The sequence below is a fragment of the Panonychus citri genome, unplaced genomic scaffold, assembly GCF_014898815.1.
Source record: "Panonychus citri isolate SS breed McGregor unplaced genomic scaffold, ASM1489881v1 Contig00137, whole genome shotgun sequence".
Lineage (NCBI taxonomy): Eukaryota > Metazoa > Arthropoda > Arachnida > Trombidiformes > Tetranychidae > Panonychus > Panonychus citri.
The window spans coordinates 530,009-551,070 of NW_026515542.1; the positions used below are offsets into that span (position 1 = coordinate 530,009).

A 21,062-nucleotide genomic window follows, 5' to 3' on the forward strand; every position below is an offset into this window, starting at 1 on the left:
CTGACTATTTGTTTTATTCTTATAATAATTGTTCAAATCATTCTTCTTATACTTCAATAGAAAATACGATTTGTGTAGTCATTGAAGATCAATCTCAAGCCTTCCCATTTTCGTCAAATCAAATCATTTATGACTCGATAACAATTAACTTTCACCCATTTAGACAACTGTTCACATTGTCTTTTCATTCGTCCTTATATGACTTATAACCACCATCTTGCTTTTAAACAATGAAATGATGATAATTATCATTGACATAAATGGGAATCAAAACGGCTAAACAACAAAACTTTAAAATCACAATTAAATAATGTTCTCGAGATCTACTGGAAATTTTTATTTTTTAATCATACAAGATGATTAACTTTTTTAATGCAATCTAATTAGAAACATAAATATTAATATTCGGAATAGATTTAATCCCTTAGTCCTTCCAGCAAGCGTTTGGAGCGATGCTCTTGATGGTGTCTTGGTAGTAAAGGGTTCGAGTGTAAAGACCAGCGGTATCGGCACTTTCACCACATTCAGTCCATGAACCAGAAACAACACCCATGAGGTGATATAAACCGTTACTCTTGTGCATGAGTGGTCCACCAGAATCGCCAGAACAAGCGTCACCCTTGGTTTGTTTGTTGATGGCACACATGTGGGTCTCAGGGATTGTTTGAAGTCCAACTTCTCCCTTCATTGATAGAGGAATATCATATTGTTTGAAGAAGAAATCGGTCTTAATGTCGACACATTGGTCATCTTAAAAGTGATTTAGAAAAGAAAATCGTGTAAAACTTTCATTCAGTTCAAAAATTATTAATCGTCTACTTACGGGTCAAGTAGGAAACATCGACTTCCAAGAGATCGTCACTTGAATCAGAGTTAGCGGAAGTGGTTCCCCATCCGGCGACGGTGAGATTGGATAAACCAGCTTCGCTCTTTGGTAAACAGACTGGAGAAATTTGTTGAGTGAATTTAACAGGCTTGGAAAGGGTCAAGATGGCGAAATCGTTGTCAAATCTTTTTTGATTGTATTCAGGGTCAACCCAGATTTCTGAGACGGAAATAGCGGCATTTTCTTCTGAGAAAGCCATAACTTTACCAAGGAAAACATCAATATTTGAAGGATCGGAAGTTGAACCATCATCGTCGACAACACAATGAGCGGCAGTGGCGATGTGTTGTTCATCGATCAAAGAACCACCACATTGAGCGTATCCTAAAGAGTCTCGGTTAGGGTATGATCTAAAAAAGTATGATTGAGATACGATTAGCGAAAAGAAAAAAGAATCTCATAAACAAAACTCACCGAATGTGAGCTAACCAAGGATATTTGTGGGCTCGAACTTTACTTCCTTTGTAGATTCGACCAGCTGAACCTTCCATACCACACTCTATCCATGAAAGACGAAGAGAGAAAGAGAAAAGCAAGGTTAGGTTCGAAGTAATGTCGTGGATAATCGAATAATGTTCACTTACCGCAAGCGAGTGAGAAGTTAACAGCGGCGACGAGGAAAACACAGGCTAAGAGAAAGACTCTCATGATTACGATAGAATTGAATTAATCAGAAGATAGAAACTTAATCTAATTAACGAATGACTCTGATTTCGCTAATGATCAACTTTTTATACTCGTTTTTCTTGCTTCCACGTTCAACAAGATGTTCATCTTAATTTGATTGACGATTGACATTTCAATCAACTTCTAGGACTTTTGTTTTCTTCAATCCTGATTTTAATTCATCTAAAGCTTTAAGAAATGATTAAGATAAATCAACTATGGATATTTTCAATCAATACCCCATCATTATTGATCCGAACAAGCTTTGTATTAATAAGTAAATCATTCATCTTAATCAATTGTGATAATTATAGTTAATAATGAGTTTGATATTCATTGAATTTATCTGATGATTTGAAGTAAGTTTATCATATTATTATATCAATGAGCACAATTATGTTTTCGCTAAACTAATTAGACAAAATAATTATCCAAATCGATTGACACTTTATTGATTGTGAAATGTTTCTTATTCTTGCAATTAGTAACAATCAAACAAGCAAATTGATTGAAATTCAATTGTTAACAAATTAACACTTATCCATCAAAAGGATGATTGTCCCCGATGATGATTTTAATCAACTTCAAACAGTTTCATCAATAAATTACGGTTAATTGTTATAAAAATACATCTATCATTTTCCTCAGGTGTAATAATTCAAATCATCAATGGATAACAATCGTCGTTCAATAAAAGTGACAATCATTCAGGCGATCAGAAACTGATCGAAACAATTAAGCAGATTGTTGGAAGACGTTAGTTACTATTAAATGTAAAATAATTGATTAACCTCAAACTCTAACGTATTTGAATGCTTACGTATTCAATTCCAACTGATACTAAATTTGGGTGGAAAAACAGAAACTTTTAATTATTATTAATATTTTCGAGCCTAATTAAGGTTATAAAGTTTTCATTTTCGTAACTAAATTTGTAAAAAAATTCACCAATAACTTTCTCCCGAAAATCATCAGAAACAAAATCAACAATAATTATCGCAGGTAAGTCTTGAAACATTCAGAAATTAATCAGATTAACAATTTGAATACAATTACAATTAGCAAATGGATAATGCTCACTGGTATTAATATCATGGTGATGATATTATCAACCTTTGATTTTGATTCAATTCTTGATTCAATGATAAAAGTATATGTTTGCATTGTTAATGAAAAAACAATTCACCGTTAATTAAACCAGCACAATTTATTATCATGAAATCAATTAATATTTTATGTTGTTTTTAAATTGTTATCAAATACAATTCGATCCATGACAATTGGCTCTCATTGAAATTCTTGATTATTGAATTGTTTTTTTTAATTGCTCAGCAAAATTTACACACCAAAATTTGCTAATTGTTAAGTTATGGCAATTAAGTAGCTAGTTAATAGATGAAAACTATTAATGAGGTTTGTGCAAACGTTAAATTATGACAAAGTTTCGTTGAATTTTTTCAACAATTCATATAATTAATTTCTATATCTATTAGTAGATTTGATTGGTGTCTATTAATGAATCAGAATTATTAATTGTTGCATAAAAAGTTGAGGTATGAATGGGAATAGAATTTTAAATCCGATAATTGAATAATATTGTTGATTTTGAATTCGCAATCTTATTAAAAAGATTGATCAAGTTGTTAAAAACTCCATACGAAAATGGTCCGATCGCTTAATCGTGTAGGTCATTTCGAGCGAATCATAGGTTCAGTGTTCATCATAATCTCATCGAAGATGACCTCCTAACATCCGGTTCGAACTTTTTTATTATTTTCCGGTCAAATAAACAAATTATTCTTCCATCTTTTCATTTAATTGGCCTTGGATGTCAAAAGATTTGAGGTCACATTAAGCTCACCATTTTGGACATTAGTTCTCTACGATCGAAGACCGTAGAATTAACCTCGAGATATCTTTTATTTTCGAACTCGAAAAATAGAACTTTGCTGTTTTGATATTCATCGATATTTTGATTTTATAGTTTATTTTATTTTTAACTTGATAAAAGTAAATAAAATGATTCAAACAATTTCTTAAGTTTGATTGTATCATAACTGGAACTTTAATCGGTTCTGAATACGTTTTGTTACATTACATTTGAATAGAGATTAATAATTACCGTAAATTTGTGTAAATTAGTTTATTTTGTTAAATTGTTATTTTCGATAAATTTTTATCATGAAATTTAAGTAAAAGAATATTTATAATTTATTATGAAGAATTGCCAACAATTAGAATTGATTGTTGTTGATCAATCGTCAGGGCATTTCAACTGAACAGGTAACCTTATTAAGAAGTGATCTGATTACCTTATGAAAATTAGTGGCGATTCTTAAATTAAATGACATAAATGCTGTGAAAATTAATTCATAGATTGTTAATTTCTCCATGATTAACTAATTGCACAAATATAATGTTCACTTCACTTTAATTATCAAAAAGAGACTTTTTTTCAATGAATCCGGTGAAATTGAACAATCCGATAATTTCGATAGCAAAGAAAAACAAAATTAACTTGTTGATTTGATTACAATATCCTTAATTAAGATAAATTAATGTTCAAAATTATGATGATCACTTTTAAAACATTAAATTGAATTTAACTTTGTTTTTTAATGTTAAACAGAAGTGAAAAAGTTAAAATTGAGTTAAACAAGATTGAAATGAAACTGTTCAATGATTGATTCGTAATGATTAGTTCAACAATTTATTAGGTGGAGATGATTATTATCATGATGATGATGATAATTATGATGCTAAAAGAAAGAGTGGAAAAGTTAAAGTGCGAGTTGATTTAATTAATTTAAAGCCTACAATGTCCTCGAATTGATTGTTGAACGGATTGTTCAACTGAACTGATTGATTATGAAATGAAATGAATTATAATAAAAAGTGTATCCTTGCTAATTGAATTAATTGTTACTCAATGCTGATAACAACTTTTTTCACTGATTCTCAATATCATCATTCATAATTAGAATCACAATCAAAATGAAATCTATTTTTATTTTTCTATTTGTATCTTGGTCTCTCTCTCTCTCTCTCTTCCTATGGAAGGTTAAATTATCCATTGGCTTATTTTAGTTCATAAATGATTTACAATCAACACTTTGATTTGAAATTAATTTATGGATAACAATGTTTGACCTGAAAATAAATAGTAACAATCACGATTTGCAATCATAATTGTAACAGTTAATTAACTGCTCACCTTATTAACAGAATGATACAAGAACTGAACAGACATTGAGAAGAGTATATAGTTTTCCAATTAAACAGTATCTATTAGATAATTCACAATTACCTAATAAAGACTAATTAATTCAATTAATAAATTCCTTCTCAATTGTGATCCAATTTTTAATTGAAAAGAACTGAAAGTTCACAAAGTTTATACTTACCGCTCATAAAAATTCTCCTCTTTTTCTGAACAACAGAGGGCAGCAGATCTATCGCCGCGTCGAACAGCTAACCGACTGGAGAACCATATTGGCTCATCTATTTCTCTCCGTCTCTTTGTTTTCTCTTTCTTTTTTTCCATTCTGACCATTAAGCCGATAGACTGAGTTAGTTGAATAGAAGAATAAAATTCTCAGCTAACTTTCCATTGGCTCTAATTTTCGGCACCAGAATTGTTAATTGTTGTTTGTTGTTTAATTACTTTTTTTTTCTTAATTCAGTTAACTAAACCTTTGGACTAATTTTTATTTCTCTAATAAATTGTGTAACAATGGATTCACTTGGTGACCATTATAAGGTTTTATCATCTTTACTGAATAATGTAACATTGGTTGATTCAATTGCGAAAAGTAAAATACTTATTGTTGGTAGTGGTGGAATTGGTGTTGAGATTATAAAGAATGTTGTTCTTTTGGGTTTCACCCAGTTAACTTTAATTGATTTAGATACAATTGAGATTTCAAATCTTAACCGACAATTTCTTTTCAATAAGAATCATGTTGGTAAATCTAAATCTTTGGTTGCTGCCGGTGTTTCTAAAGCCAATTTTGCCTTCCATTCAAATTTAAACATCACTGCTCTTCATAATTCAATTATGTCTCCTGAATATGATGTTGACTTTTTCAAAAGCTTTAAGGTGGTGGTCAATGCACTGGACAATAGAGCAGCTAGAAGTCATGTTAACAGGATGTGTTTAGCAGCTAATGTACCTCTTATCGAATCAGGTTCAGAAGGTTACATGGGTCAGGTAACATTAATTAAACGTGATGTCAGCGCTTGTTACGAGTGTGATGGACCAAGACAAGAGCAGAAAACTTTTGCCTCTTGTACTATTCGTAATACACCTTCCCTTCCTATCCACTGTATTGTCTGGGGAAAACATTTATTCGCTCAACTATTTGGTGAAGAAGATGCTGACAATGATGTTAGTCCTGACATGAATGATCCTGAATTAGGTATGACAAGTAATAGTAATTCAAGTAAGTTTCCTATTTCTTTTCATTGTTGTTTCACCTTTTGTTATCTCTCTATGAGCTTTCCATTTAATTTTCTTTTCTCTCTTACTTCTCTCTCATTTCTATTTGTAGATGAATCAACTACCGAGAAAAAACCTTCAACTCGAGAATGGGCAACATCCAACAACTATGATTCTAAATTATTATTTGACAAGCTATTTAAAGTTGACATAGAATATCTACTTAAAATGAGTAAACTCTGGGAGAATCGGCAGTTTAACTACCACAAATGGTGATGTTCCAGTTAATGGTGAAAGTTTAAAAGATCAAAAAATTTGGTCACTTACAGAGTGTTACGAGAAATTTGACAAAAGTATTTCAATATTAAAGAAAAGGTTAAGTTCTGAGGGATACCTAGTCTGGGATAAAGATGACGATGAAGCATTAGACTTTGTAACCAGTGTGGCTAACCTTAGATCTCATTGTTTTGGTATTGAAAGAAAATCACGTTTCGATGTAAAATCAATGGCTGGAAATATTATTCCCGCTATATCATCAACTAATTCAATTGTTGGTGGATTAATTACCTTACAACTTGTTCACCTTATTCGTAAAATGGATCAAGTAAATGACCCAAGTGACCAAAAAGAAATCGACCAAAAATGTAAAGAAGCTTGTAAATGTATTTATCTTCGCAAAGTAGGACTCAATGCTCGGAATCTTATCTCAGCCTATGAACTATTTGAACCTAATCCAAATTGTTTGGTTTGTAACACCGGTCGAATACCTGAGATTGAATTGACCCTTGATCTGAATGAAACAACAATGAATGATTTCTTGGAACAGATAATTATCAAAGTGTTTAACTTTGTCTGTCCTGATGTTCAAATTGAAGGTCAACCAACGATCATTTGGAGCGCTGAAGATGCAGATGATGAAGATAAAGCCGAATCTAAAAGGAAACCCCTGAACAAATATGCCCAAGTTCACCATAAACAAAGACTTCGTGTATACGATTTGTTACAAAATCATTCAATTATAATTAACCTTTTAGATGGTAAAATTGATAAAGCAGAAAACGGTGAACGTTTTTACAAAATGAAAATAATTAACGAAGGAAAAACAAATAATGGTACCATAGAAAAGGAAGATGATGATAAAAATGAAGAAATGATTACAGACAATGGAGCAGAAAATGGTAACTCAGCAGTTGAATTAATTTGTGACAATGGAAACGACGTCGATGATGATGAGGGTGATATTTGTATCGTGGATCCAAGTCCAAATGAGAAACGTAAATTAGATGTTGAGACTGATGATATAATTGAAGTACCTGGTGCTAAGAAAAAATTGAAAGTTTAAATACTCATTGGTCACCCCAATCGAAGCTTCAATTGTCCACTATTCATTAATTACAAACAAAACAAAAACATTTCTCCAATTCCTTTTGGCACTTGGTATATAAACACCTCGATTCATGTACATGAACTTTGCATTTCTCACTCCAAGCAAATTAGATTCTCGTTGCTCATCATTTTTTTTCCTTGTGATGAAAATTTGTCTGAAAAAATGAAAGAAAAAGCAAAAATTGCATAACAATTAAGTTTCTAAGTGTAACAATTACCAGGCAAAGTTCCCAATTATCATTTTCTCCTCTCTATCTCTCTTCCTATTTCAAACCAAACATTTACTCTCATCTCATTACAACCATTCACAATCAATTAATTACCTCTCAGGCAAATTTGTAATTCCAATATTTTTGCTCTAATTCATTTGAAACTTTGTAATTCTCTCTCTCTTTCTCTCTCTGTTAAAATACAAATTCACCTACAAACTCAATGTAATACAAAATTTATATTACACATTCTCTGTCAAAAAAAGGCAATTTTTTCGCAAATAAATTGTTTAATCTGTTTCGATAATCAACCAAATCTCACCTTAATTATCATCATCATCAATAAGCGGATCAGTCGGTGGTGGCGGTGGATTCACAATCGGCAATTGAATAGCTGGACTACTCGACGGAGCTGTTAATCTAGTCATCGGAAGTTTGTTCATTAATTGTTTACTCATCCCGATCCAGAATGTGAACATGACACACACAAAACCAGCCTTAATTAACTCATCACCCAATCCCTTTAAATCAGTTACTCCACTTGAATTGGGCTTTTAACTAAGGTCATAATCACGATACCAAAATAAACGACGAACATGATTAACATGAATAACCTGAAGTTATAAACGCGTTTCATTAATTGACGATTTTCAAGAGTAATTCCCATCGTATTCAACATGGACATTGTAGCTAATATACCAGCGAACACTTTATCAACAATTGTATCAGTTGACATCATCACGAAGAAAACAATTATCAGAATTAAAAAAATTTCCACAAGAATTAAGTTAATCTTCAACCAAGTGATCGGTCCCATGATTTCCAAATACAATTAGACTAATTGTTATTCTAATCGTGAAAACCAACAAATAATATTCTTTTCCTCAAAGAATAATAATCAAAAGGATTATTTAGCTTTGGATAATTTAATTGTATCAATTGTCTTGAAGATCAAGCAAACAATCAATTCGAAATCATTGATCATCGATCTAAATCAATTTTCCATTTTTTTTCTATTCTAATACTTAGACTTTTTGCTCTTCCATCAATTTTGACTAATTAATTATTTCCATCTATTTGAGAATTTCAGATTGCACAATTTTCTCCTCTTAATTGTGGTTAAATTTAATTCGATTCAATTTAATTTGAGTTAGAATTTTTTTTCTGTACAAAGAACATGTAAATTTATCAACAGTCCCTTGGATTTTTTGATTTGGGAATGAATTTGTTTTTGTGTTGATGAAAATTTGGTTGTTTCTTTTGTTTTGTTAATTCTAATTAATTGATTGGTGATCAGTAAATTATTGTCAATTAAAATGGCTGAATATTTGGCCTCAATTTTTGGAACAGAAAAAGACAAGTGAGTATTACGATTGATATTTGATCTACAAGATGTTTTCTTTGTGGTTATGATTATGGTTTTTACTTAGTTTCCATTTCTTTTGGTAGCCATTAGCGGCAAATGAGTTTTTTAAATGGTTTCAATCACATTTTTGTCGACAATTAACTGTCATTTGTGAGTATTGGCTTGATTTTTATGATTCTTTGTTTTTCTTTTGTCTTTGTTTCTCTTCTAGAGTCAATTGTAGCTTCTTTTTTAAAATCGGTGCTTGTCGACATGGGAATCGCTGTTCTCGTATCCATAATAAGCCAACATTCAGTCAAACAATTTTACTACAAAATTTGTATCAAAATCCTAGAAATGCTGCTCATTCCTTGGAAGGTAATTCTACTGGAAAGCCCACCATGACTGAAGAGGAAGATCAGAAACATTTTGATGACTTTTTTGAAGATGTTTTTGTTGAATTGGAAGATAAATATGGTGAGATTGAAGAAATGAATATCTGTGACAATCTAGGTGATCATTTAGTTGGAAATGTATATGTTAAGGTAAAGATGGTCCATATCTTGTTCTCCATTTCCTATTTAAGTTAATTTTTCTCTAATCTTGGTTATTTTTTTTTCTTCTATTCTATTTTTATCAGTTTCGACGAGAAGAAGATGCTGATAAAGCTGTCAGAGATTTAAATAATCGCTGGTTTGCTGGACGACCAATTTATGCCGAATTGTCTCCAGTCACTGATTTTCGAGAAGCATGTTGTCGGCAATATGAAATGGGGTAAATTTCAATACCACATGGTTCAATTTAAGAATCAATTTAATCATCATGTTATTTACATTATTATCTTTCTTAATCTTAGTGAATGTACTCGTAGTGGCTTTTGTAATTTTATGCATTTGAAGCCAATTTCTCGTGATCTTAGACGCCAATTATTTGGTAGAAGACGAGGAACCGCAAGAAGTTACAGGTAAGCGAAAATTAACTTGACCATTTTGTTAATTTTTCTATTTCTCATTCTAATCTTTTTGTTTGTTTATTTTTTGTTGTTCAGATCACGATCAAGATCAGGTAGCCGTGAGCGAGGAAGAGGAGGTCGAGATCGAGGAAGATCTAGAAGCCGAGATAGTGGTTCCAGAAAACGTGAACGTAAATCATCACACAGTCGTGAAAGAATTAGATCTCGAAGTCGCGATCGTAATAAGTCCAAAGAAAGAGAGAGAAGATCAAGAAGCCGTAACCGATCTAAAAGTCGAGAACGTCGTGAAAGAAGCCGTGATAGAGATCGAAAACATCGTTAATTTATCCAACTAATTGCACAGGTTCTCGAGCCATAATCACGCCAATCACGATTGAAAACAAAAACCACCAAACCACCAACACGCCAACAAAAATTCATTGTCACCAAAATTCAATTAGGCACCAAAGCGAAACCATCAATAAATCAATTCTCATCCAATCCTAGCATCCATCATATTTTATTAAATCTAAATCTTTTTTTGTGATCAACTTTTTGCTCTACTAAAAACAAAAATCATTACCAATCAATGGAAAAACAAAACAAAATAAACTTGACATCATCAGATGTAATTAATAAATTGTATCAACAATTGATCTACCAAACAAAAAGACCAACAATTAGAATTGTAATTCAATTGAAAACGTAAAGTAAATCACCAAATGAAGATTATAAATTTGATGGCGAAAATTAAATGGTACAATGATTAGTTTCTTTTCTCATTGATGAAACTTTAATAGTCGACAGAATAATTAATTATGAGTTCTGATCAATGCTAGAATTGTAAACATATGGAAATAGGAAGAGAAAAAAAAATGAGATAGTAATAAATAAATTTCGATAAAAGTGATGATAGAAAAAAAAATGAAGAATCAGAAGGAAAAACAATCAGAGATGAGAGTGTCACTAATTGTCGTCTTGATGGATTAATAATATACATTGAATTGATTTAGTCCTTTTTTTCTCGTTAATTTTTCTTCTTCTTCTCCTATTTTCATCAAGTGTTGTGATGATCAATTAAACCACTCGAATAGGGTAAACCAGAATTAGATGTTGTTAAGCCTTTATTTTGATCTATTTTGTTTCGATTGCATTTAACCATGTAGATAAAATAAGTAATGGCTTCTTTTTCATCGATGGGAATTGTTTTAAAATGATTAAGAAGAGTATCTGCCAATGATGATTTATTGATTCCAGGTCGTGTTTGAACTCGATAGTGTCGTTTGTATCTTCTCAAGGTATTCATTTGAAGGGTTGAAAGGTCCACTTGAGGAAGATCTTCATTAGATGGATTATTATTTGATGATAAATCATTTCTGCCAACACCACTTCCAGTATTACTTGATCCTATTCCACTGGCAATACCACCACCACCACCACCACCACCAACACCAACACCAACACCAGAAACACAGAACCAACCACCACCAATACCACTACCACTAGCAAATGAAGCTGAACCATTGGCAGGACCAGAAACGTTTGTTTGATTGATTAAATTGCCTCTGTTGTCCACGAATGAGGAATAACCATCATTTGAATTGGTTCCATTCTCATCTTCACAAGAATCTTTTCTTCTTCTCCTTACACAGCTACGAATACTTTGAATCATATTCTTATGATGGTCACAAATATAAACATGGCGAGCAGAATTGTCTATACTTAAACGTAATTTCTTTTGTTGAACTGTTCTCTGTATTCGTTTAGAATATGAAGCATTACCAGCAACTCGATTACACCGAGAACCATCTTCAGTTAAACAACATAATTGGTGACTGTTTGTAGATGAAAGATTAAAGGAAGATGAAAAAGCAGAACCGGGACTAGCGAAAGAGGCCAATTTACTGTCCCTTGAATCGTCCGTTTTACTGTGTGGATCATACATACTTGGTGAGTTCTCTTTCTATTTTTTCTCTCTCTCTCTCGAACGGGGCAAAACAATTAAAAAGAAACCAAAGTTTAAATTAGATCACCGATAAGTTAATGAAAAATTCAGGGTCGAAAATAGAGAAACAAATGATTCCAATTAAGTGTAAATTAATTGAATTTAACAATCACAATACAACAAAAAAAAGAGAAAAAAGTTGAAAGAGAAAAAACCAAACCAATAAAGTGAATATTTTGCTCTTTCAGATGATTAACTTTTTATAAAGGGAAAATAAAATAACCTCCACTTAGGATTAGTTGAGATTAAAGATGAGATGATCAGATGTAAATGGTTATTGTAAAAATTAATCATTCACAAAATAAAATCAATTAGAAAACAATTAATTCATTGTTCTTAACCCGAGTTACCATGAATGAGAAAAAAATATTAACCAACCAACAGCTGCTTCGCAACAACAGTGACATCTATTGACCGAAAATAAGACTAATTCATTTTCTTTAATTTTTTTTCGATAAAAATCTTTTTAATTATTATTATTACAATTATTATTGTTCGACAATTAAAGTAATTGTTTACTTGTTGAGGTTTGATAAAAATTTTTCATCTCAATTTAAGAATATTGGGCAAACAATTAACAAGAATAACGAAGTAATCAGTTGGCTTTGAAGATGAGAACAAAGTTAATCAGGTTAACATGATAAATAATCTCGATAATTTAGTTACAATTAAGTTAATTTTGTTTTGTTTCTTCAGTTTCTCAGGTGAATATTTGTTCACACAATTTAATACAACCCATTGAATCCACTTTTCGTCCATTGTTACGATTCATACTTCGACCAAATCTATTTTTGCACAATAGTAATTATGGTCATAAGTTATTAGTTTGATTGTTAGATTTTCAATCGAGAAGGGAGAATTAAATTGTTAATTGTTAATTGCTTACCTTGGTCTTCCAACAATTGCCAGATACTTTTCCAATTCGGAGAGAACACCAATCAAATTATCTCCTTTTGCTTCGGCGACTGTTGAATTTAGATCATTCTGAATAATATATTCGATATCTTGAAATCTTCTTTCACCAAAAACACTACAAATTGTAACAATTAGAACGATAATCAAATGGATATAATTGAACATGATTAACACAATTTAAAGAGATTTAGATATCTAGATGTTAAATGTTATCAGTAAAGGTCTCGGAAGTTAATTGTTAATGTTTAAGTCTCTTCTCATCTTATTTATATCATTTCTTTGATTGTTATTTGTTTACGATTCAATTAACTGATCGATTCTGATCAATGGTTATCATTTAATTCATCAATTATCAAAATTGTACTTTTAGACAATTATGAAAAAAAAACTCGTGAGTTTGAACATTTGATTAACATTGACATTGACGATTTAGTTTTCAGTTGATTCAATTAACCGGAATATAATTAACAACTTTAATTTTCATTGTTAAATCTCACGTTTTTTGTAAATCAATGTCAATGTTAATCATAAAGTAAACCAAGCAAACAATTAACAATGTCCATTGACAATGAAAAACAAAATTCAATTGCGTTGGACATTCAAGTAAATTATTATAATCATCGTATCACAATCAATCATTATTATAATTGTTCATCCACCAAATTATATTAAATTCAGTTTGAAATAAAACTTAAAATAGACAAAAAATGATTGAAATGTCTGATTTGTTGATTAAAAGATTGACTGATTAACGATTTTAACAAATAATCAACTTGAATAATTAGTTAATTGGACATCAATCATAAAACAAATTCATTTGAAATAATCTTTAGAAGGAAATAAAATTTAACCGTTGGATTTAATTGTAATTTAGAAATGGACAATTGGTAACAATTGATTCGTTGATTGTTATTCCAATTTTTTGTACCTTTAATATTTTACTCGCAAATTTGAACAATTAACTGATCGTAGTCTTATATTGTCATTAAATTTGAAATTAATATTGGATAAAATGTATTATTATCATTCCCAATTGAAATTGTCTCGGAAGGAAAAAGATACCAATAGTAGTAACAATTAGTTGATTGTGATCCAAGTGTTTCACTTTTTATCGTCGACAATTGCTTTGATCATCTCTTGTTGATTAATTAATTTCTCTCTTGGTTTACCTAAATTTGAACCTAAACTTTTTTCCAATTCATCGATTCGTTGCCAATCACTAAAGGTAACAACTTTTACTCCGTTTGATTTAAGATGGGGAATTATTTCATTCGCTCCTGGTTTTTCAGTTAATTGTGATTCATTTGATTTTAAATCATTTAAAATATGTTCACCAATCTCAAAGCTCGAACTCATAGTACCTAGAATCACTCCCGTTGCTCCAGTAGCGGCCCAACCACTACAGTAAAGACCAAAATCGAAACCGGTAACTTTGCCGTTCGTATTACTTATTACTCCCGTTTTCTCATCCAAAGGTATACTTTCATCAATGGAAATAGCCCGATAACCGATACTTCGCAAAAATAGGCCACAATTTATGATCTCTCGTTCATCGGTTAAAACGGCTTTTACATCGTCTCCGGATGGTTTCAATTCGTTAACACCAAAATTAACAGACGAAACTTGGCCTGACTTATTACCGATAATTTCAAGAGGTGATCGACAAAACATGAGGACACATCGCTTCGAATTGTTCGTTAATTGTTTATCATTAGCTAAAGACGCCATTAATTCAGTTAATCGTTTCCTTGGACGAGGAAGTTTTTCCTAAAAGGGAGATAGAGAGAGAGAGAGCAAACAATCAGTTATTACAAATGTCGAATCGATTTGATCTTCTAATTACAATAATTTCTGGTGTAATGTTTTAAAGTCCTCAGAGAAAACAACAGTATCACAATTAGGTAATTTAGTTAATTCTCTTAATTCTTTGATGGTAAAAGACACTTGAAGTGGTCCTCGTCTTCCAACAAGATAGACTCTTTTTACTTTACTTTCCCTCAGGGCAGCTAATGCATGACTTGTAATATCAGTATTCTGGAGAGGAAAAAAACATTTCGATTAATTGATTATTTCTTAACGAGAAACTCAATTTAAACCTTTAAATTTTCATCAACGGGTGAGAGTAAAATTCTCGCACAATCTAGAGCGACATTTCCATGGCCTATTATGACAACATCTTCAGTCTGTAAGAAAGGATTTAGGTCAGAATCCTGGGGAATACCATTGTACCATCCAACGAATCGTCTTGCAGGTAATACATTAATCAATTGCTCTCCTTTAATATTTAATTTACGATCTTCAGTTGCTCCATAACAAAGGACAATTGCATTGTATGATTTAAGTAATTGTTGTAAAGTCACATCTTGACCAATGTTTATATTACCATAGAATGAAACTCTACTCTGAAGAGCAGTATTGGTAAAAGAATTGATTACATTCTAGATAGAAAAAAAAAGAAAATTAATCCAATGAATGAAAATCAATCAGAAATTTAATTTTTCCATCAAAATGAATCACCTTTACTGATTGATGATCTGGAGCTACTCCAAATCTTATTAGTCCAAATGGAACTGGATACTTTTCATAAATGTCTATTTCGATTCTACTATCCTTGAAGAAAAAGAATAGAACAAAACAAAACAATCTAATTAGTTGATTAGTTAAAAAAAAAGAAGATAAATTTTTCCAATCAGTAGGAAAATCTTAACTAACCTTTAGTAAAGCTTGAGCTGTATAAAACCCCGCTGGTCCTGATCCAATGATACCAACTTTAATTGTCTCAATGAAACGTTTACTAATCAATGTGGTTGTGATTGGAACATAATTAAATAGAGCTGATTTAACTGGTAAAAGTAGATTAATCATCTAATAACGATTTAAATTTGATTGTAAACAAAAACAAAACAAGGAGAAAACAATAACAACAAATAAGGAATCTGAAAATAAGAAGAAGAAAAAATCAATTATCAATTATTAAGATAAATTCAACAACAATTAATCTTCAATCATGTTAATTTCTAAATAGAAATGGAAATTCAATCAATTAAATCATTTCAAATCTTAATTTATACAAAAAATAGACAATTGATTGAAAATGTTTACCAAACTAAAGATGTAAACAAATATAATATTTACCTTTTTCTTAGTTACTTGGCAATCAACTGATTCTTATCTTGAAAATGAAAAGACCATCATGTTAATTGTAGTACGATCAAGCTGATTTATTGGAAACCAATTAAATCACAAGTTGATTAAAATTGTTAAAATTGATAAATATAAACAATTGAATTTAAATTAATTGAATCATGTGTTTGGTTTGAAATAAAAGGTTACCAATAAATTTGAATAACCGCCTTTGGGTAAACCATTGGCTCCCTCTGGTAGTCTCATTGAATTGATTAACAAATTGTTCAACTTAATTGTTAGATACATTACAAAAATCATTTGAGCTACATATTGATTGTAGCCATTGATTGGGTCGAATCGATCAATATAATATCTGATTAACTGTGTTCACTCAAATGTATAATTGAGATGAATTAGATGAATAATTGATGTTTGTTTTCATTTGATTGGCAGAATTTTGAGTTAATTGTTGATGTGATTTTAGGTCGAATCGGTAGGTAATTAAGGCCACAATTTTTTCTCCTTGTTAATTAGGGATAAAGTTTTTTCACCAATTCTTTTAAAGTCGTTAAGTTGTTTCTCCAATGGTAAAAGAATATAAATCTTAAAATTATTTGATTCACAAGCGTAACCTTTGTAACCAGAAAATTTAACATAACAATCAAGATGATTGTTAATTATTGATGAGTGAGATAATTTTTGTCTATCTAATGAGAGTTCCATTAGTTTAAGTAAATCGCGTACTTTAATTGAATCAAGTGAGCCAAGAAGGGTAAACATATTCCTGTCCGAACGGCAGATGACCAAGTTAATTATATTCTCGTCAAGGTGTAAAGGTATTCGCTTTTCGGTGACAATTTTCTTGAAAATTTCTTGATCTTTACGAGATTCTCGCAATGGTCCGATAATTGATTCTTTTAATTGTTGGGTTGATGGAGATTCACCACAAAGAAATACAATAATCATCTTCGGTGCGACCATAAATGCAACCAAACGAACAGGATTATTGGGACAATTTTCTGGTAAGTAAATTGTTGCCTCTCGAGATGAGCCACTAGAATCATTTAGATTAAATGAGTTAACCAAATTAATGATTAAAAGAGCATCTCGAGTTGGAGCAATTTTGGTCCACCAATGTTTTGTAGCGGAAACAATTCGTCGACGAGCAATTAAACAGCAATATTGACTCGAGGCCAAACGGGCAGCGGTGTCCACAAGAGGTTCCATGAAAGATGTGGCCCATGATTCGGTAAGGATGAATTCAAATTTCTGTAAACATAATTGAACACTATGACCAGAATAAAGTTGATCAAGAATATAATCAATAGCAGGAAAAGATGATCTCAAACTGGATTTAAGACTTTCCGTATTGGTTTCAATTAATTTTGATAGTCCACAGGTTAAGATGATTGTGTCAAAGATAAAATCAAGAAGTCGATCCATGGTTGATGAATTGATATCTCGAAAAGAAGTGGCCTGGTCAACCGTAGTAACCAGAATAAGTACAATTGATCCTCGATAAATTTTCCAATGGATTGAACTATCGGCAGTTAGAGTAGACCTTAGGTTGGCATCATTGAGTCGACTGAAAAGATTGACGCTATTAAGTGAGGCCATTTTAACGAAAGGTATTCCTTCCGATGAGATTGAACTCTTCTGTCGACAGAATAAGGGTATACCACCAGAAGCCGAAACACCAATTAAATTGATCGACATGATGATTGATTAGAAAATAAATTAATGGGTAAAAAAGGCACACAAACAAAAGGAGAGAGAGAGAGAGAGACAAATACTCTCAAGAAAAATACTTGTACTTAATGGCACATAGACAATTGAACAATTGGATAATTTGATGAAAAAAGTATAACAATAAAAGTAAATCAGGCAAATGAAAGACAATCAATTGTCATCAATTAATAAGCAAATAATCAGCTGTTAATCTCCAGCTGATAAATTGACATTCAACTGAAGGAGAGCAAGAGAGAACAAAAAAGTTCAGTGAAACATTACAACAGATGAGAAAATTTCTAACAAATTAGTTAGAAATACACAGTAATAAACATAGTGAATTAAAAGTAAAACAATTGATGACAATTAAAAGAACAAAAATCAAAGATGAAGATGTAAAAACAGAATTTCAAGATTTCCAATGGTAAAAGAATCCAATCAATCCGAATCCAAATGGTGTGAGAACAAAACAAAATTCTCTTAACAGGTAATTCACTTTTCTCTTTTTAATTGTTACACTTATTTTTCTTTTTCCTTTCAATTCAAATCTCTTCAAAGTCAATTTAATTAAACAAAATTCTCCATCTTCATCTAAAAATTCAAATCATCATATCGATTAAAAGTAAATAAGAAAAAAAGAAAAGAGAAAAATAAACAGACCGAACGACCTCTGGTGTTTCAAATTCTTTCTTTTCTCTTGTTGCCTATGGATCGGCTTTACGATTGAACAACCAGAACCAGAATTTTGTCTCTTTCTTTCTGGTCAAGTTACTGTTATTTTCTCTCAATTTCTCTCTCGCCCTCATCAGGTGTATAATTGAATCTCTCTCTCTAACCATCTCTTGTGTCCATCATCTTCGTAGATTAAAACCTAATCAACTTGATCGTATTTACAATTTGCCTGTTCACTTTTGTTTTGTTTTCTTCTTTTATTCTCTGTGTGTGTGTTTTGTTTTATTATTATTCTATTTTTTTTGACTTCTTTTTAATCTCTAATTTGTATTAATTATTACTGTTGATTGTCTTTTATCTTCTTCTCTTTTAGGTTATACAAATAGACACATTGATAACTATCGATGAGAAAAATTAGTAATATGATTATGACCAATGATGAGAGGGAAGTTTGTCGATCGCTTGTCTGTGATTCTAATGGAATCATTATCGCCGAGATGGTCTATCGGTGTATGATCTGTGCATACATTTCAGATTCTATTGGAGATGCTCAGCGACATTACCAAGTTCGACATATGGATACTGATGTTATCCAATCTCCATCTTCTACCACCTTAACACCTTCTTCAACCAATACAACAACAAATCCATCATCTCATCATCTTCACCATCACTCGAAACCCGAACCTTTAGATTCTCTTGATGACGAAGAAGAAGATGATTCAGAAGAAATGGAACCCACTGGATCAACGTCTCCTTCCAACGCCCGTGGTGGTTTTGTTACTTGTGCAGTTTGTCATATAACCAAATTTTATGCCTCAGTACAACGGCGCTATGGTCAATTTACCTGTATGGGATGTGCGAAATTTTTTGGTAGATTTTTGATTAAACCTCGAAAATATTGTTGCCCTAATCTTGGTAAGTTCTCATAATCTTTTCTCTTTCCTTTTTTTTTCTTTACTCTCTCAATCTCCCTATCTCTTCATCTTTTTCTAATCCATCTTTAACCTTCGCCATAAGAGCTTCTTCTTTCTATTTCTCTCTCTTTTTAAATCCTTCGCAGTTCCTTCTCCCTCCTCCTTCACCAGAAAGTCCATTTTTATACTAGTATTACAGTTTTTACTTCGACCATTATATCGATCGATTTGTTCGACCTCATCTTTCTTTCTCTTTTACCGTTCCCCCAAATTTTACTTTCTCTCTCTCTTTCTTTCTCCACTCTCCCATTTTCTCTTCTCTAATAATGTTCTCTTTCTCTCTCTTTAATTTTCCCTATTTCTCTTCTTCTTGTTCTTGTTCTTGGTTTTATTTTTTCTATTTATAGGTAATTGTCCTCTTGATGCGACGCCTCGATGTAAGGCCTGCCTCCTTCAAGCCTGTATCGATACTTACCAGATTGACGAGAAAAGGATGAAAATAGTAAATCTCAATCGACCAGTTCGTAAGCAACTAGTAACCCGTCAGCCAAACTCATCAACTAACAAATCAAATGAATTAAACTCATCAAATCAATTATCATCTCTTCCAATGTCAAATATAAGCACCAATAGTAGCATAACACTTAATTCACCGGTCAATAATGGTAATTCAGGACTTATCGATCCAACTAAAGGCAGTATATTAGGTCAACAATTAACTTCATCACCCGCATCATCATCTTCATCATCAACAGCAGCAGCAGCAACAGCCTCATCAAAAACTTCTCGCACTACAACATCAACACCAAACACCGCAGTTTTGGCTCTTCTCCGATCAACCGGCAAAAAGAACTGGGGCTGCCGTAAATGTGCTGGTTGTCTAGTCGAAGATTGTGGCAAGTGCAATTACTGTCTGGATAAACCAAAATTCGGCGGCGCCAATACCTTAAAGAAAAAATGTATCCAAAGAAAGTGTCTTCTTCAAGAGCAACAGAAATTGGAGCAAGCACAAAATAGCTTGAGAAATGCTCTTAAGTGAATCTCGCAATATGACATCTCAAACGATCTTCTCTCTCTCTCTCCCTTTCTCTTTCTCTCTTTCTCTCTTTCTTTCTTTTTCTCTCTTATTCTAAAACATTTTATGTGCGTCTCCTTCGGTCTCCCGGTGATTAGAACCGGGAACGTGAACCATTTTATTTTCATCTCAAGACCAACAAGAAAACCAACACTCACACATAAGCAACATTTTCTACACTCTGAACATGACATAACTTAACTTCCTTCCTCTTTTCCTTATCTCATTTACCTCATCCTTTGACATCATCCTCATCATCCATAGACCATATAATCTCTCTTCATCTTTCGCCATCATTATGGTTTAAAAGTCTCGATTGGTATTGACCTCTACTCACTCTCTCTCTCTCTCCTCTCTCTATGATCTGTCTGCCTCTTGCTTTTGCATTCTTACCATCAAATTTTCTCAAAATTTAACCTACAAAAGTCTCATCCTGATCGTTCTCATCATCCGCATCCTCCATCTTTTTTCCCCATTATTTCTCTTCAAATCGAGTGTGAAGAAGAAAAAAAAACACTTAATTTATATTATTTAGCAAACGAAAAACAAAAACCCGAAAATATCTCAGTGTACTTTTGCTTTAACACTTTTTCATAGTCAATCAACTTAAATTAAAAACCTCTAGTCAATTTTGTTTCTTTTTGCTCTTACAAGATACATTTTTCTCAATCTAATTGTTTACTTTAATCAACACAATTCATCTCAACCAACACAATTGATGTTCTAAGCGATTATCCTGCTC

The 21,062-nt window shown here is 31.8% G+C and overlaps 7 protein-coding genes across 9 annotated transcripts; 3 read left to right on the forward strand and 4 right to left on the reverse strand.

Annotated features, from left to right (window-relative positions):
• Positions 1-313: 313 nt before the first annotated feature.
• Positions 314-1,605, reverse strand: LOC128392849 (trypsin-1-like). Its single transcript, XM_053352937.1, has 4 exons — positions 1,471-1,605; positions 1,301-1,385; positions 824-1,236; positions 314-750 (listed from the first exon to the last, which is right to left on the reverse strand). Exons 1-4 carry the CDS (start codon positions 1,532-1,534, stop codon positions 425-427), a joined length of 888 nt encoding a protein of 295 aa, XP_053208912.1. The 5' UTR covers positions 1,535-1,605; the 3' UTR covers positions 314-424.
• A 3,559-nt stretch (positions 1,606-5,164) lies between these two features.
• Positions 5,165-7,901, forward strand: LOC128392785 (SUMO-activating enzyme subunit 2-like). Its single transcript, XM_053352862.1, is given in 3 exon segments — positions 5,165-5,994; positions 6,103-6,241; positions 6,243-7,901. Coding segments are annotated over 3 exon segments (1,938 nt in total). The 5' UTR covers positions 5,165-5,285; the 3' UTR covers positions 7,333-7,901.
• An 883-nt stretch (positions 7,902-8,784) lies between these two features.
• Positions 8,785-10,527, forward strand: LOC128392820 (splicing factor U2AF 35 kDa subunit-like). Its single transcript, XM_053352899.1, has 5 exons — positions 8,785-8,945; positions 9,163-9,475; positions 9,571-9,704; positions 9,787-9,894; positions 9,979-10,527. The coding sequence occupies exons 1-5, from the start codon at positions 8,902-8,904 to the stop codon at positions 10,223-10,225; spliced, it is 846 nt and encodes a 281-aa protein (XP_053208874.1). The 5' UTR covers positions 8,785-8,901; the 3' UTR covers positions 10,226-10,527.
• Positions 10,528-10,630: 103 nt separating this feature from the next.
• LOC128392819 (histone deacetylase complex subunit SAP30 homolog) lies at positions 10,631-12,268 on the reverse strand. Its single transcript, XM_053352898.1, has one exon. The coding sequence runs from the start codon at positions 11,825-11,827 to the stop codon at positions 10,940-10,942; it is 888 nt and encodes a 295-aa protein (XP_053208873.1). The 5' UTR covers positions 11,828-12,268; the 3' UTR covers positions 10,631-10,939.
• Positions 12,269-13,642: 1,374 nt separating this feature from the next.
• Positions 13,643-16,079, reverse strand: LOC128392823 (NADPH:adrenodoxin oxidoreductase, mitochondrial-like). Its single transcript, XM_053352901.1, is given in 7 exon segments — positions 13,643-14,569; positions 14,646-14,668; positions 14,671-14,836; positions 14,899-15,240; positions 15,320-15,412; positions 15,515-15,738; positions 15,938-16,079. Coding segments are annotated over 6 exon segments (1,443 nt in total). The 5' UTR covers positions 15,668-15,738; positions 15,938-16,079; the 3' UTR covers positions 13,643-13,903.
• On the reverse strand, positions 16,003-17,854 carry LOC128392825 (protein fuzzy homolog). Its single transcript, XM_053352903.1, has one exon. The coding sequence runs from the start codon at positions 17,642-17,644 to the stop codon at positions 16,430-16,432; it is 1,215 nt and encodes a 404-aa protein (XP_053208878.1). The 5' UTR covers positions 17,645-17,854; the 3' UTR covers positions 16,003-16,429.
• Positions 17,855-18,001: 147 nt separating this feature from the next.
• On the forward strand, positions 18,002-20,975 carry LOC128392826 (orphan steroid hormone receptor 2-like). 3 transcript variants are annotated; one of them, XM_053352906.1, is made up of 3 exons: positions 18,002-18,143; positions 18,702-19,246; positions 19,653-20,975. In XM_053352906.1, the coding sequence occupies exons 2-3, from the start codon at positions 18,733-18,735 to the stop codon at positions 20,282-20,284; spliced, it is 1,146 nt and encodes a 381-aa protein (XP_053208881.1). In that variant the 5' UTR covers positions 18,002-18,143; positions 18,702-18,732; the 3' UTR covers positions 20,285-20,975. The 3 variants fall into 3 exon arrangements, with proteins under 3 accessions (XP_053208881.1, XP_053208880.1, XP_053208882.1); XM_053352905.1 differs by lacking the exon at positions 18,002-18,143 and adding an exon at positions 18,385-18,598; XM_053352907.1 differs by lacking the exon at positions 18,002-18,143 and adding an exon at positions 18,385-18,594.
• Positions 20,976-21,062: the final 87 nt, after the last annotated feature.